The sequence below is a fragment of the Kogia breviceps genome, chromosome 11, assembly GCF_026419965.1.
Source record: "Kogia breviceps isolate mKogBre1 chromosome 11, mKogBre1 haplotype 1, whole genome shotgun sequence".
In the NCBI taxonomy this organism is placed as follows: Eukaryota; Metazoa; Chordata; class Mammalia; order Artiodactyla; family Physeteridae; genus Kogia; species Kogia breviceps.
In genome coordinates, this window is record NC_081320.1 from 57368109 (window position 1) to 57385280 (window position 17172).

The 17172-nt window shown below is 35.1% G+C and overlaps 1 protein-coding gene and 1 pseudogene across 8 annotated transcripts in view; one reads left to right on the top strand and one right to left on the bottom strand.

Moving 5' to 3' along the window:
• CCDC88A (coiled-coil domain containing 88A) overlaps positions 1-17172 on the top strand; it is a 127128-nt gene that overhangs the window by 42416 nt on the left and 67540 nt on the right. For all 8 annotated transcript variants that reach the window (XM_059078584.2, XM_059078588.2, XM_067007571.1 and 5 more), the window contains exons 5-8: positions 614-672; positions 4225-4308; positions 6007-6147; positions 12936-13108. In XM_059078584.2, the coding sequence (XP_058934567.1) occupies positions 614-672; positions 4225-4308; positions 6007-6147; positions 12936-13108 (457 nt within the window). The remainder of the gene's footprint in view (positions 1-613; positions 673-4224; positions 4309-6006; positions 6148-12935; positions 13109-17172) is intronic.
• Positions 8201-9671, bottom strand: LOC131765721 (sushi repeat-containing protein SRPX pseudogene; annotated as a pseudogene).

Sequence of the window (17172 nt, forward strand, 5' to 3'; positions counted from 1 at the left end):
TTTTTTGTCAGCTGAATGTTTTAAGAAAATTTGAATTGAATGCTGTTGGACAGTGAATGTACTGTCCAGTTCTGTTACAGACCATGAACTTTATCCAGCTTGTTATATACATTTATTTTACCAGCCTCACCATAACTGATACTTAAGGTTTTGATTTTCATGAATCTACACAGGGGAAAACTGTTTAAATTTTACAGGTAGGTGAATCATATAAGGTCTGTGTTTTAGAAAGAAAACACCAACAGGCCTAAGAGAAGCCAGCCAGACCTATTAGGAACCATCTTGGCTGGCTGTGGCATGTCTCTATAGTAGCGGTTCCTAATTTGGTATGCTGGTGTGTAGTATAATGACTTACGGAGAAGTAGTGGATTTAGAGTTAGCATCCTTTATCACACAGAGCTTTGAAAGCTGTTTTATCTGTACTGCAGCCCTTCAAAATTGCTCTTACCACATTGTGCACACACAGAGCTGCTTTTCTGAATTCTCCACTGCACTTATAAACTTAATCTCTTGGTCAAGTTGTTGTGAGTATCACCTCTAGAGGTAATACTACCGCTGTTAAGAGAGTTGAACTAAAGTAAAATGTTGTACTTAGTAGTTGTTTTTATTTCAGAACAAGGTACAGAAGAAGTTAAAAAGTTGCTTTTACTTTTACTGGGTTGCGCAGTTCAGGTAAGTTAAAATCTTCATATTTTTATTTTAATAACTTTTTATAAATTTTTCAGGCTCTAGTTTCTGAAAGACTTAAGGATGGGCCATTGGTGTTCAAAGTCCATGTTAGAAATTTTTAAATAACTGTATAATCTCCTAAGGAGAAGGTTTTTGAAGAAAAACACTCATTCTGTTACTTTATTTCAAACTTTAGTTATATTATCAGGTAGTCATAATCATTTAAAATATTTAATTATTCTTTTTTTTATTCGAGGCTTTTAAAGACCCAAGCTTTTCAGGTTTCCCTAGAGGTACCCTTAAAAACCTCTCCCAGAACATCCTTATGATTTATGCACGCATGTGTGTGTGTTACAGAAGGGAAGAGGATTGATGATCAAAAGGAGGCAGAGATTATGAAATCACGATAATCTGCTGGCTTAGGAATCAATTACTGTAATAGAATTAGAAGTAACTTCAGTGCCCATAACACTTTAAAAAACTGTATATAAAGATAAAAGAGAGCTTAATTTTAAGTGGAAAAAAATTTGCCGCTGATGATTTAGTCTTCACAAGAGTCTTTACAGTTGGAAGTAAAACTGTTTATAGTTCTGTTTTTAACACCAGACTCTTTTTATGCTCTAGAGCTGGGCTGTCAGTAGAATAGCCACTAGCCACGTGTTGCTGTTTAAGTTTAAATTAGTTACAGTTGAATAAAATTACAGTTTCAATTTCTCAGTTGCACTAGCTATATTTCAATAGTCAGTAGCCACAGTTAGCTAGTGAGTACTTGTATTGGACAGCACTGATATTCTGATTATTCAACTTCAAAGTTTGAATCTTCTCATTCTATCTTTTTTCCGTCTTGGTACTTTCTCGTTTCTAGCCTTCAAGAACATATCAACTTCATTCGATATTCTTTAAGAAAACCTAACCTATTTATAAAACATTTTCAGAATTCTTAAAACTTTCAGAGTTTGAACAGAGGTGAGATTTAGTACAAATTGTGGGTATTTTAAGGTAAAGGAAGAATTCTCATTGATTTGTGTTGAGACTGTGTTACAGGGTGAGGTTTTAAAGGTTAGTATGAATAAACAGTGGCTCTAGGACTTAGAAAAGGGAAGTGTATGTGTTTAAATTGAAGGCAGACAAAGGTATGGCAGTTGAATTGGGGGACCCTTCAGTGAGTAATACTTATTATAACCTTGCCATTTTATATATATTCATTGGCTCAAGCTATACATAAGTCACTTTTGGAAGCATAAAATTTTAAAATTGGGGTTACCATACCTAAAAAGTTAGTTATTTTATATATGCCACAAATGTACTATCCAAAAGTCATTCTTAATTGTTCTCACTATGCCTGTCAAATAATATTTACTAGACCAAAAAAATTCTTGTTTTTAAACCTAGTAGTTTTTATCACATCCCCCCAAAACTCTGACTTCCTAGTCATAGCTGGGAACTGTACATTTCTCATAATTTAATCTTAAATTTAATTTAAAATTAATTTAAAACTTAATTTAATTTCTATATCATCCTAATAATTTTGCTTTTATAGGATGAGGAACTTTCTGCACTGATATAAATGTGCTTAATTAAATTAAATTTTATGGAAGTAGAAATAAAATATTTTGGTGTACACTAATCATTAGAGAAATGCAGTTCAAAACTACAACAAGGTATCACCTCACACCAGTCAGAATGGCCATCATCAAAAAAATCTACAAACAATAAATGCTGGAGAGGGTGTGGAGAAAAGGGAATCCTCTTGCACTGTTGGTGGGAATGTAAATTGATACAGCCACTATGGAGAACAGCATGGAGGTTCCTCAAAAACCTAAAAATAGAGCTACCATATGACCCAGCAATCCCACTGCTGGGCATATACCCCGAGAAAACCATGATTCAAAAACAGTCATGTACCACAATGTTCATTGCAGCACTATTTACAATGGCCAGGACATGGAAGCAACCTAGGTGTCCATCGACAGATGAATGAGTAAAGAAGATGTGGCACATATATACAATGAAATATTACTCAGCCATAAAAAGAAACAAAACTGAGTTACTTGTAGTGAAGTGGATGGACCTGGACCTAGAGTCTGTCATACAGAGTGAAGGAAGTCAGAAAGAGAAAAACCAATACTGTATGCTAACATATATATGGAATCTAAAAAAAAAAATGGTTCTGATGAACCTAGGGGCAGGACAGGAATAAAGACACAGACATAGAAAATGGACTTGAGGACATGGGAAGGGGGAAGGGTAAGCTGGGACGAAATGAGAGAGTAGCACTGACATGTGTACACTACCAAATGTAGAATAGATAGCTAGTGGGAAGCAGCCGCATGGCACAGAGAGATCAGCTCGGTGCTTTGTGACCACCTAGAGTGGTGGGATAGGGAGGTTGAGAGGGAGATGCAAGAGGGAGGGGATATGGGGATATACGTATGCATATAGCTGATTCACTCTGTTATACAGCAGAAACTAACACAAAACTGTAAAGCAATTATACTCCAATAAAGATGTTTTAAAAAATGTTATGATATAATAAATGTGTAGAGTGTAAATCAGAACCTTGCTAAGTTTCTTACTGACCAAAGAGCCAATTTTCCTTTTTTGAGTATAGTGTCTTCACTAGTAGTTCAGTAGTTGGCCCAAGAGATTCAACTAAGCTAGACAAGGCAGTGCTGTCTGTTTTGTATGCACTTCTCATTTGGTAGCTGTAAGAATACAGTTAAACGCAGTTGGATTGCAGTATAAGAGATGTAGATAAGAGGCAGAGAGTAAGATGCATGTTAAACTGTTATTCAGTACTGAATGGAAAGAAAAAGATGAGGTTTGCATTGTAATATTTTTAGTTTAAAGTTTTTTAAAAGGCACACAATAAATAATTGCTGCCTTTATTCCACTTGATACATGTGTACTTGTATATACATTCTTGAATTTTGCCCCTGGTAACTTTGTGTTAGAAACAAATCAAATATTTATTGTATTAAACTTTTTATGTGTTGACCTGGGCCACAAAAGTAGGTTTCTTTTATTGAGATTGATAGGATGAAGATGTGAGAATGAATTGTAAGCCTGAAGTAAAAATTGCTTAAAATTTTTTTTCCAAGAAAAAGGGCTGTGTTGTTTGATGATAGGCAAAGACTGACTGAGCATTTTGGCTGTATTCCGAATTCTGCCACTGACTCACTGTGTTTTTTGGCAAGTAACTTATCCTCTCTGAAACAAGTTCTTGATTCTTTACTGCTCTGTTTGTAAAGTTAGCCTAATTATATTGTACTGACCTTAGATGGTTTGTGTAATGGTTACCCGCTTTAGAACTTACAACTTTTCAGTGTAAAAATGGTATGGATTTTCAATATGTTGCTTTTTAAAAAATATTTCTAAATTGTTATCTTTTTATTAGGTAAGTATATTAGAGATCATTTAAATGCAAAACAAAACCCTCATTGTACTGTTCAAAATGTAGCCAAGCTTTTTAGCCTAATGAATTTTTGGTTATTTATAACGTATTAACAACTTACCCTATAAAGTATGAATGATTGGTTTATTTGTTTCTCTTAGTGTCAGAAAAAAGAAGAATTTATTGAAAGAATTCAAGGTTTAGATTTTGATACAAAAGCAGCAGTTGCCGCACATATTCAAGAGGTAATAATCTGTATACAATTTTTATGTATTTTTTATGAAGCTTGTGGTATGTTTTATTTGTATGTCTCCCCAAATACAGTCATGGATTAAGCAAGAATAAATCAAAGTCAATTATAGATGAACTGTGCTTTTAGAAAAATTATCTTCTTTTCTTTAGACTTACTTTCTTAAATGAATTATCTTCTACATGGCACAGTGCTGACTACAGATGTACTGTTGCCTTTATCCATAGGGATATAGGCAGAAAGTGCTATTTGAGGAATGTATATTTCTTTGTTAGACATCATAGCGTGAATAGTATAGTAAATGGAAGCAGCACAAAGTGGATCACTGCCTGTAATTCAAAACTAAAGTGAGGTAAGATGATAATACTAACCTATTAGTATTACGTCATTCCAGTGATTTTTTTTTTTAGTGAATGGGCACAGAATAATTTCTACTGAAGATATGAGAATTATAAACACATTAGTGATTTATAACATCCATATAAAAACCTAAATGGAGGACATAGTGTACAGTGTCAAATAATTGAAGCCAATATTTATTTGTTAAGATTGTTTTTAAAAGCTGCTATTTCTGCATCTGTCTAGTCTTGAGCTTTTAATCTTGTGTACTTTAGAGTTTTTAGAACTACAACATGTCATATTTTACATGCTGATTAGAAAGAGAACCAAGGAAAGGGAGAGAGTTTTAAGTAGTGAGAATTGTTGTGTTTAAATATTCTCTATTTAAATGACTTTGTGTTCCATATATCATCTTTTCTCTTAGTTAATATTCAAAGAGCCGCGCTTTCTGGTCAGTAATATTGTCAACAGTAAGCGTATTAGTACTCTACAAGATACAGTTTTGTTCGTAGTTTCCCTTATATACATATATATGTTTGCTTCTGTTAGCTTTGTGATTTGTATTTGATTTTGAATAAATGCTAAGTACCGCAAGTTACTAAATTTGCCACCATTCTTGAAAGTGTTATTTTTGCTGTTTATTGTGAAAGTTAAAGCAAAATATCAGAATCACAGTGAGAAATGGAAAGCAAGAAATAAGTATTTCACTTATATAACTTTTCCATTCTTTTAAAACTCTTTATACTGGGCATCCTTTTCTCCTAAGGTTCTATGGCAGTGTCTTCTTCAGAATCTATAAAGACTTAGCTTTTCAAGTATAAAAGTGCAATAACCTATATCCTACAGGATTAAAACTTTTGCTTTTGAATTCAAGTACAATAAACTTAGTCTTATCTAAGGAAAAGATTGAGTTTGTTAAAGCAGTTGTCAGACCTATTAGTATTACCTTCCCTTAAGAATGCCTTGAATTAAATATTTTATTTTGGGGACTTCCCTGGAAGTCCAGTAGTTAAGACTCTGTGCTCCCAATGCAGGGCAGGGGGTGCGGGTTTGATCCCTGGTTGGGGAACTAAGATCCCACGCGTTGTGTGGTGTGCCCCCCCCAAAAAAAAGAAATTAAAAAAATTAAATATCTTATTTTTTATTAGTCGACTAAATTCATTTAAAGATTACATTTAGTAAAAATAATTTTTAGTAGAAGCCTTTTCATCATTCATTAATTTCAAGATATATTTGCTTTTCATATTTTTATTATACGGGATATATAGTATTTAAGCTAATATTATACTAAAATTAAATGTATTTTTAAGTATTAGCCATTTAAAAAATTGTTTACTTTGGTTGATCTCTAAAGGTAACCCATAATCAGGAAAATGTGTTTGATCTACAATGGATGGAAGTGACTGACATGTCTCAGGAGGAAATAGAACCACTCTTAAAAAACATGGTATTGCATCTAAAAAGACTTATAGATGAGAGAGATGAACATTCGGAGGTTTGTAAATTTCTTTTAGTATATTAGGAAAGTTTACTTTCCAAAAAACTTCAGAGATTTTTCAGAATTGATACTTTGTTTCTTAGGGACAGGTAATAAAGTACTATATGTCTTTTGTGCAACACAGGGACCAGAAAGGCTGTAAGAGCCCCAAATTGCTAGTAAACACATTGCAATTAGGTTTTCTTTTCTCCTTCCTTTTAAATTACTCTGATTTTGTTCTTGTGTTTTTAAACTCATCCCCATAGTTCTGGCAACAGTACAGAAGTATGAAACTGAAAATATCTTTGATGTAAGTGGAAAAATTGTTGCCTTTTCAAGGTAGAAGAATTTGCTTAAGGTTAATTTTGTAGTTTTATTGCCACATTTTGAGATTGGAAAAATAAGTGTTAAAAGGAGAATAACAGGTGTTCTGAATAAAATGTCCCACAAAAGGTCTCAAATTTTTGTAGTCAGTATAATGAGATGTGATTTTAGAAAAGAGAATTATTATAAACTCCTTTAAGAGAGTACTTTGGTTTTTAAAAAGAGTAAAATTGCACCAAATTTTTTTGCCTGCACTCTCTGAAAGCAGCTTATAATCTTTAAAGGAGTCTAGACGTTACTGCATGTGATGGTGAGTAATATTTTCTTAATAGCAGACCAAAGTACTCTGTCATTTTGGAGAATGTAAAACTTTGATTATTTGCTCCATTTACATGAAAGAGACGATTTGAGCTTATTTATAAAGAATTTGATTACTCTCGGGACTAATGAAAGACTACATAGGAGAAATTTCTAAAGATTTCTAAACTTTCACATCACTATAAAATATGTTTATTTCTGATGGGAATTTTCAGTTTTTCTTAAGGCATTAAAAGAGAAGAAAATATAGGAAGTAAATATTTTAGAGCAACAACTAAACTTTTTTTTAAATCTAAGACAGTGAGACCAAAGGAAGAAAAGAGTGAGTTGCAAAACATCCCTCGTATATATCAACCTTACCCTGAGATATTTAGATCACTTTATTTTCAATCTGAACCATATGCTATATCTTTTTTTATGTTAGTGTTTTTTTACTGTTTTATCCATTTTCTATAACATTTCTCTATTTGCATTTCAAGATATTAAAGGTATTTTGAAAAGTTGTCTTCCAGCTTCTTAGGAATTACTTCTAAAAATCTGTACTTTGGTTTCATATGACTGATGGATATGTAAAAATTGTTTGATCTCACTTACATGAAATAATTAATATGGAGTGAAGGAGTATGTTATTTTGGAGAAATATAAACAAAATACTTGTCATTACATGATTTGTGTCAAAACTAAAAGGAATGTGAAACACTATATAGCATGATTGTTTGAAAAACCGTTTAAAAATCTGTTATTCTGCCTGATTAAGCATTTTAGTTGAATTTGTTTTTCTAACAAGGAAAAAAACTGTTTTTCTAAATACCTGAGGCAGGAGAATGTAGTCACATTCTCCTGCCTCAGATATTTGGAAAACAAGTTTCTAGCTGTTTTAAACTCACTTCTCTGGGGGTAAAAAGCTTCAATTTGTATCAACAGTGGACTAGTTAGAAAAGATAATTAAAAATAATTGTGAAAAATATTAGACACATATAAATACAGTATGTAAATATAATAATTCGGTATCGTTCAATTGGATTGAAACAAGTTCTCATTAACATTTTCCCTTTAACTTTTTTTCTGCTTTTTTCTTCCAAAATATTTTATTAATTAATTTTATATTAAAAAAACAAAATAGGAGAAAGTTATGTATTGCACTGAATAGCATATTGAGAGCAATGTTTATGGCTGTGGTTTCTAATTTCTCTACAAAATTAACTAGCCATGATGGAGTAAAGAGAGAAAGTAAATATCATAGTCATATTTTTTGGAGCACTTCAAAGTACAGATAGCTTGGTGCTAATTTTTAAGTGCAGAGAAAGCTTATAATAAAATAGACTTTAAAAATAACAAAAATCAGTACATTAAAGATATTTTTAAGGCCTTTCTGTGTACACAGCACTATGTAGAAAGAAAATTGTGGAGAGAGGAGCCATCCATCCCATCAGGTGTTACAGGTCTGGCCCACTTCAGCTTGCAGGACCATCTCCTCTTTTCCCAAGGGGAAAGTGTCAGTCAGGCTGAAAAGGGCCACAGGCGTCACCAGGGAGACATAGCGCTCCTTGTCCATGCTGAGCTTATCCGCTAGCACCATAGTGAAGGGATAGAATGGGATTCTGCTTGGACTGCAGAGCTAGTGCTGGAGGCATAATCTTTGTTCCTATCCTGCGAGGGTCGGGAACATGCCTGCCAGCACAAGATGATGTGTTGAAGATCGAGGTCACACTGTGCTTGCTGTAGCATTTCTTGCTGCAGCCAGTAGAGATTTGGGGCTATGGGTGTGGACACAATGAGGAGTCTCCTTTTCTCATAAAGCTGATCCAGAAGTCATAAGACTGCTGTTCTGATGCCCACATTGATATTCATGGTTGCACAGGTGGGCTCCATGCCAGACCAAGCCCAATTGAATTGACAAACTCAGGCAGGGCTACCCTGTGGCTTGTGGTTGCCAATGCAGGACAACTTGCAAGTGGCTCCATAACTATTGTTGCTAGACATTTCATGTAACTGTTCCCTGGGACGTTGAATTTTGTCGCAGCATCTGACTCTTACTTTAACTTGAAATTTGCAGATCCCCTTGTTCTCAGCTCTGTAATAGACTGTGTACTGTATCTTGTGATCTCCTTCAGGAAAATTTGAGTCTGCGGGGGAGGCCTTTTAGAATAACATCAGTAGAATGTTGTTAGTTGTGTCTGTTCCCTCAGGTATCTCCCGGGACACTGAGGACTGTCAGCTTATTAGGATCAGAAGTGTGTTCTTTCATACTTGGGCACTTGATTCTGGGAGGTTCCATATCATCACAGGCTGGTCGGCTGCTCCAGGCTTTGTTGTCCACTCCCATTGCAGTGTGTATCCCGGAGAGCAGTAGTACTCACCCTGGGAGTTGAAGTGGGCATCTAGAGCACTTAAGTCCTCCACTTGCTGGCATGGCAAGAATTGGGAGCCACAGACTATCCCCAGGGGATGTTCCCCCTTGTCAGAACAGAGAGCCCTTTTTTCTGTTTTTATTGATCTTTTGTAATAATTGTTTCACTTTGATCTAGAAAATATAATTTGGTCGCCCGGTTTTTAATTACTCTTCCTTTTTTTGTTCTTAATGCTGTGAAACAAGAATCTCTTCAGTCTTCTCCCTTTACTAAAAAGCAAATATTTATCGTCACTGTTTATGCCAAGCTTTGTGTTATGTTTATTGTATACTATCTTAGTAAGTCTGTGCAATAACCCCATTTTATAGATGAAGATTCTCAAGTTCAGGGAAGTTAGGTAACTTGTCCATTCTAATTCCAATGCTTGTGTCCCTAACCTTTATAACACCTTTGCCTAAATCTGTGATTGTGCTGAGCACATCTCTGATTCTTTTCCTTAGTGATGAGTTCTATAAGTAGAATTATTGTCACCAGAATTTTTTTTAGCATTGTTGTATCTTTTTATATTCATTCTTCAACGTATATTAATAAATACCTGCTTTTTGCAAGATCTTGTGCTAGAGTATGTGGGAGCAACAAACTGAAAAACTTTCAAAAAAGAACCAAAGATTGTTACAATCTAATAGGGAAATTATTTTAATAAATGAATTAACTGTAACAAAAATTTGAAAGTGACAAGTACCAAAAAAAACACATATATCTAAAAAAAATACTATAGGAATTTAAAGAAGGAAGATATTACTTGCAACCGTTAGTGGAATGTCTAGGATTGGAAGAATCAGAGAAGGCTTTAGAAATTTAAGGCATGCCTTAACATTTCCTGTCAGATTTTTTGAAAATGTTCGGAGTTCTTGAGCTCAAGAAACTACCACTATTAGAGAAAAGTCAAAATGTCTACATAATCTTTAATGGAAAATACCTCTGGATACTCTTATTTCTCAATACCAGGTTTCTTTCTTTTTAAAAAATATTTTGCAGCCCATAGATCTTTTGTGCTCTGTTTGTTGGCATCTGGAAGTTCTTGATACTTTAATTTCACCACCTGCTAATTTCAAACGTAGTATGTGTCTTCAGTACTTTTCTTGAGTTTTCCGTTTTATGAATCATTCAGTTAAGTATTTTTGAGCAGCTCTTTTTGTGCACACTACTATGGTGGATAACATCAGGGATACCAAGGAAGTATAAGGAAGATTGTATCTGGTTTATTAAAAAAAAACATTATAAATGAAAAATCGTAAGGTAGCATAAAATTGAGTTCTAGTTTGTGCATGAAAGAGATATTTAGTTAATACTGTGTGCAGGTGTTATTGTTAAAGACAGGAGATGTTAGAAGGCAAGATTAAAGATAATTGAGACAGTAAGAAAATACACAGATAAAAGTTGATTCTGTGAAGTATGAGCTTGGGCCACTATGGAAATTAGTAACACTGTTCACAGAGACAGGGAAGTTGGGCTGGACATACTAGGTAGATGGACAAGATGAAATAATGTCAGTGAACAAACCACCCTTCAAAAAGTAGCACTGAAAGAGAAATAGTAGAAGGATAGTAAAGGGAAAATGTGATTTTTTTTCCCCCTAGATAGTAGAAACTTGTATGTTTTTGAAAAACAAGGAGAAAAAACCAATAGGAAGAGAGAAATTGAAAATGTTGTAGAAGTAAGGAATATATGTTGGTAATAAGAGATGCATAAAAATGGAGGAGTTTATTGCAGGTGGTTTTGTTTCTTTGACAAGTTGGAGAAGGGGTCATTTGTTGGAAGTGATGATAGCAGTTTGTAGTTGGGGGCTTATGTAGAGAAAAGGGAATATATTTACAACAGCCATTGTGGGAAAATTTTGCCAGGAAATCATCAAGATTTTCAATAAAAGAATGATGCGCATTGGAAAGAGCTTAATTGAAAGTGGATGACAATTTCTGTAGTAGGGCTGTATATATTTTTTGGTTTATTTTGTTTTTTAGAGTTCTTTATCACCTTGGAGCAGAAATAGAAAAACTGATGGTAGGTAAGGAAAATGACATAGTGTTTGAATCAGACTTGAATTTGAACTCCTGTTATAGATAACCATTAGATGTGTAACTTTGGTTAAGTTATTTAATCTATATGCACCTCAGTTTCCTTATGTCTAAAATAGATGTAAAGCCTCTATTGCCAATTATAGTATTGGATAAGATCTTGTTGGAAAATCCCCTAGCTAGGGGTTCTATAAATATAAGTTCCCTTTTGTTTTTTCTTCAAAGAGTGAGCCATAGTCAAAGAATGGCATGGTGTTGTTAAATTAGAAAGTAAGGGTGACATTTAACAGCCTAATTGTAGTTCCAGGCTGAGTAGAAAGAGTAGCCAAGAATAATCTGTTTGACTGTGCAAAAAGGGGGAATTGAGTGATTAGAGGTTCAGGCATAGGAATGGTGATATGGCACGAGAGAGGAATGGTTCTTTCACTGGAGAAGCCTGTATGTATTGGATTGGAAGAGGATGTGGAGTTGTAGAGAGAAAGGGAACTGGGAGGTCATATTCTGAGGTTTATCAGTAGGAATACTGGAATCTGTGAAAGCAGTAGTTGGACAGACCTTGATTTGGGTGCTTAAATGTATTGCAAGGATAAAGAAATGAATTCTGATGGGTGGTTTAAAAAAAGAAGAAGAAAAGTAATGATTCAATGAGGGCATTGTAAGACTTGGTGATGAGAAACAAAGTGAGGATGGTGATTTCATGTTCCTAAGGTGTAACTCTACCCATTCCATCTGGAGTAGAAGGACAGATGAAATGTCTACCAAAGACAAATTTCTGTTTGCCTGGGAAGTTTGAAAGAAAATCTGAGAAATTGGTTTAGAATAAGAGAATTTTCCAATAAGAGGAAAATTAGAGGAATGGAGGAATGTGATTGAGTGAGATACATGTAGGTTAAATAGCCCTTAAAGTTCAGATTTAGTATAAAGAGAAGATTTGTGTCCCATGGTGGGTCTCTAGAGAAAGGAATAAAGTTAAGCTTTGAGATGGGAAGCAGATTAGAACTAGTATTGTAAGAGAGAGCATGGGATATGGAGTGAAGAGACTGGTCTGGAGTCTTGGCATTGCTGTGAGCTAGTTGTGAGATCATGGGCAAATCAATCTCTGTGCCTCAGTTACCTTAGCTGCAGTATTAAGAGGTGGAACTAAACTTCTGAGGTTATTTTAGTTCCCTCTGAGGTTTCTATTTACGATTCTAGAGCAGTGTTGTCCAATTCTGCAAGAATGGCAGGATTGTAATTCTGCACTGTCCAGTGCGGTAACCACTAGCTACTTGTGGCTATTGTGCTCTTGAAGTGTGGCTAATATGACTAAGGAACTGTATTTTTAACTCTTTAAATTTGAGATTAGCCCCTTGTGCTACTGGTTACCATGACAGCACAATTATAGGCACATCACTCTTGAGTTAATTTCTTTACTATGTCAACAAGTCTTTTATGCCTTTCCAACAGTTGCTATCTGTTCTTATTTTATCACAATTTACTTTTTTTTGTTAAAACACTGGGAAGGGAAAGAAGTATTAAGTCTTGTTCTTGTGTTATCTACTAAATAGCTTATCCTTCTACTGTTGAATAAAACTTTAAAAAATGACAGCTAAATATGACAAAGTCACTTTTGACCAATGAATTCTTTTTTGATGTTGCAGTATAATACTTAGACTTAGTGACTAGTTTTGATGTGTTTGGTTCTCTGATATGTAAAATATTAAAAGTGATTCTGTGATTTATTTCTCTATTTCCTTAGACTATCGTTGAACTCTCTGAAGAGCGGGATGGTCTTCATTTTCCACCCCATGCCTCTTCATCTGCACAGTCACCTTGTGGTTCTCCAGGCATGAAGCGAACGGAAAGTCGACAACATCTGTCCGTGGAACTGGCAGATGCTAAGGCCAAGATAAGAAGGCTTAGGCAGGAATTGTAAGTTGTTGCTTTTCAAGGCTCATTGAATTTATATAGTTGCAAAGGTGATCTAAACAATGTTTTTAGGCTTATGGAATATAGACGCGTGGTTCCCAGTTGCTACGCTGTGTCAAAGTTTTTGGTAGTATTTGCCAAAGTGAGAAAAATAAGGAGACTGGCATAAGGTTTTCTTAATGCTAAATATTATCAATTTAAAGGATGCCCTTTATTCTGTATCAGTTTAAAGCATGCCCTATTTTTCTAGTGTTAGGATGTCCTTTCTTTTATAAAATGATGTTTTTCCTTGGCAAATCGAGGTCTGCTTAATTTTTTCATTTCTTGAAATCAAAATACTGGAAACCACTGATACAGATCAATAAGTTTAGCTTTTTTTAAATTAATGTTCTAAAAAACTGAATTTTTGTTATACAGTATTACAAAAAAACAATTTTGTATATCTTCTGCATTGAGTAATTGAAATGCCTGAGTCATGTATCAATACTTAGAAATAGTAAATATTCTTGTTGGTTAGTGCTGATGAAATTAATATCTATTTAACTTTCAAAGATCATTACAGGAAAGTCAGTATAAATGTCACATAGGCATTCCTTGGTAAATCACATGGAAAGAAATAACCAGTCTCTGCTGGAGATTTTTTATATTACAGTTTAAAAAGAACAAAGGAGTTTTGTTTTTTTCTTTCTTTTTTTCCTTTTTTTTGGTTTGTCTTCCTGGAATTTGGGCTTTGGAGTGTAGATTTTAAATTTAAAACCACAATATTGCAATTAAGTTTATTTACTGATTGTTTAAAGCGGTTAGTTTAAGAAAATGGTTGAATATGCAAGGTGGAAAAAATGTACAGTCCATAGGAAAATTTGAAAACAAAAAAATACAGCTTTCATTGTGAATGTCTGCATTATTATGTATCTATTGAAGTGAACACGCCCAGGATATTCTATAAACAGCTGCACCATGAAAATTAGGGAAGAGATTGCTGTTATTAGTTTGACTGGCAGTTAATGGATAGCCTAAACAGTGAACACTAGTTGGTTCCATATAATTTAGCACAATCTTCTCCAGTCTTTAGATAAAGCATGCAATTAGAACTGCAGTGATGGCTGTGAATTCATTTAACATTTTGCACTATATTAGAATTTGATTTTAAAATAAAATTTACTTGGGCATAGCGTTATTAAAATTCTAAACAACTTAGACACATTAGTAAAATTTGGTCTCATACGCTGATTGGAAAATGTAAATGAATAGTTTTAATGAGTAAATAAATATGCCAGATAATAGCAAGTATTCCCAGTAACTAGCATTACATCAAATACCATCTCATATCTTTGTTGTCCTTTGAAAATGTGTCCCTTCATAGATTTCTTCTATTAACATTTGTTTTAAGTGTTTTTGTTGGGATAGATCTTTACTAAAGTGATGAAGTATGGAATCATGTTGGGTAAATTTAGTTCAGGTTGCCTTATACCTAATGGAAAAAAATAATTGTAATGAGAACATGCAAATTAACTAATACCATACTTGTGGGTGGTACATCATAATATAATTGCTTTGGATTTATTAACATACAGAATAAAAGTATAATTTGCAATTTGGATAGAACAAGAAGTAATTCCTTATAAATTTCACTTCTAAGTGGTGGTTACCACTATCAAAGGCTTCCTTTAATAATACTCTCTGTCTCCATGGATCCCATGTTTCCAAAGAGTTTTTCTCTCACACAAATTCTTTTTTTAAAAAAACAGCTTTATTGAGATATAGTTCATATATCAGGAAATTTATCCTTTTGAAGTGTATGATTCAGTGATTTTTAGTTTATTTAGAATTCTGCAACGATCACATGCTGTCTAATTTCAAGACATTTTCATCACCCCAAAAGGAAGCTGCATACCCATCAACAGTCACTCTCCATCCCTGTTTGCCCTCGGTTCCGCACAACCACTAATACACTTTCTAGTTCTATAGATCTGCCTATTCTGGACATTTAATATAAATGGATTCATATATTATGTGGCCTTTTGTGACTGGCTTCGTTCACTTAGCATAATGTTGTCAGGGTTCACCCATGTTGTACCATATAGCAGTACTTCATTCCTTTTTATGGTTGAATAATATTCTCTCACGTGAATATACCACATTTTGGTTACTCATTTATGAGTTCATGGACGTTTGGATTGTTTCTACTTTTTGGCTGTTTAAATAATGCTCCTATGAACATTCATGTGCACATTTTTGTGTATACATATATTTTCATTTCTCTTCGGTATTTACTGAGAAGTGGAAATGCTGGGTCATATAGTAGCTGTATGTTTAACCTTTTGAGGAACTGTCAAACTATTTGGCTGCACCATTTTACATCCCCACCAGCAATGTATGAGGGCTCCAGCATCTTGATATCCTCACCAATACCTGTTATTATACACCTTTTTGATTATAGCCATCCTAGTGGGTGTGGAGTGATACCTCATTGTGGTTTGACTTCCAGTTCTCTGATGACGAATAATGTTGAGTGTCTTTTTTCTTTTTTTTAAGTAAATTTATTTATTTATTTTTGGCTGCGTTGGATCTTTGTTGTTGCCCACAGCCTTTCTCTAGTTGCGGTGAGCGGGGGCTACTCCTTGTTACATTGTGGGGTCTTCTCATTGCTGTGGCTTCTTTTGTTGCAGAGCATGGGGTCCAGGCACGCAGGCTTCAGTAGTTGTGGCATTTGGGCTCAGTAGTTACGGCTCGGGGGCTCTAGAGCACAAGCTCAGTAGTTGTGACGCACGAGCTTAGTTGCTCCGCGGCATGTGGGTTCTTCCTGGGCCAGGGCTCGAACCCTTGTCCCCTGCATTGGCAGGTGGATTCTTAACCCCTGTGCCACCAGGGAAGTCCTGTTGAGTGTCTTTTCATGTGCTTATTTGCCACTTGTATATCTTCTTTGGAGAAATGTTTATTCAGATCCTTTATCCATTTTTAAATTGAGTTTCTGGTAAACTTTTTTTAAAAAGTAAAATTAAAAGCATTGGGGGCTTTCCTGGTGGCACAGTGGTTGAAAATCCGCCTACCGATGCAGGGGACACGGGTTCGTGCCCCGGTCCGGGAAGATCCCACATGCCGCGGAGCGGCTGGGTCCGTGAGCCATGGCTGCTGAGCCTGCGCGTCCGGAGCCTGTGCTCCGCAACGGGAGAGGTCACAACAGTGAGAGGCCCGTGTACTGCAAAAAAAAAAAAAAGCATTGGAATTTTTTTTTAATAGTTTGAGGGTTTTTTAAAAAAAATATTTATTTATTTATTTTTGGCTGTGTTGGGTCTTCGTTGCTGTGTGTGTGTGTGGGCTTTCTCTAGTTGGGGCGAGCTGGGGCTACTCTTCGTTGCGGTGCATGGGCTTCTCATCGTGGTGGCTTTTCTTGTTGTGGAGCACGGGCTCTAGGCACATGGACTTCAGTAGTTGTGGCATGTGAGCTCAGTAGTTGTGGCTTGCGGGCTCTAGAGCAGAGGCTCAGTAGTTGTGGCGCATGGGCTTAGTTGCTCTGCTGCATGTGGGATCTTCCTGGACCAGGGATCTAACCTGTGTACCCTGCATTCGCAGGCGGATTCCTAACCACTTTGCCACCAGGGAAGTCCCTGTCTTTTTGTTTTTGCTGTGCAAAAAAAATTTAAGTTTAATTAGGTCCCATTTTTTTATTTTTCCTTTTATTTCTTTTGCTTTAGGAGACTGATCCAAAAAAATATTGCTATGATTTATTTCAAAGAATGTTCTGCCTATGTTTCCTTCTAGGAGTTTTATGGTTTCTGGTCTTGCATTTAGGTCTTAATCCATTTTGAGTTTATTTTTGTGTATGGTGCTAGAGAATGTTCTAATTTCATTATTTTACATGTAGCTCTCCAGTTTTCCCAGCATAACTTATTAAAGAGACTGTCTTTCTCCATTGTATATTCTTGCCTCCTTTGTTGTAGATTAATTAACCATAAATGCATGGGTTTATTTCTGGGCTTCCTATCCTGTTCCATTGATCTATTGTCTGTTTTTGTGCCAGTATCATACTGTTTTAATTACTGGAGCTTTGTAGTGTAGCCTGAAGT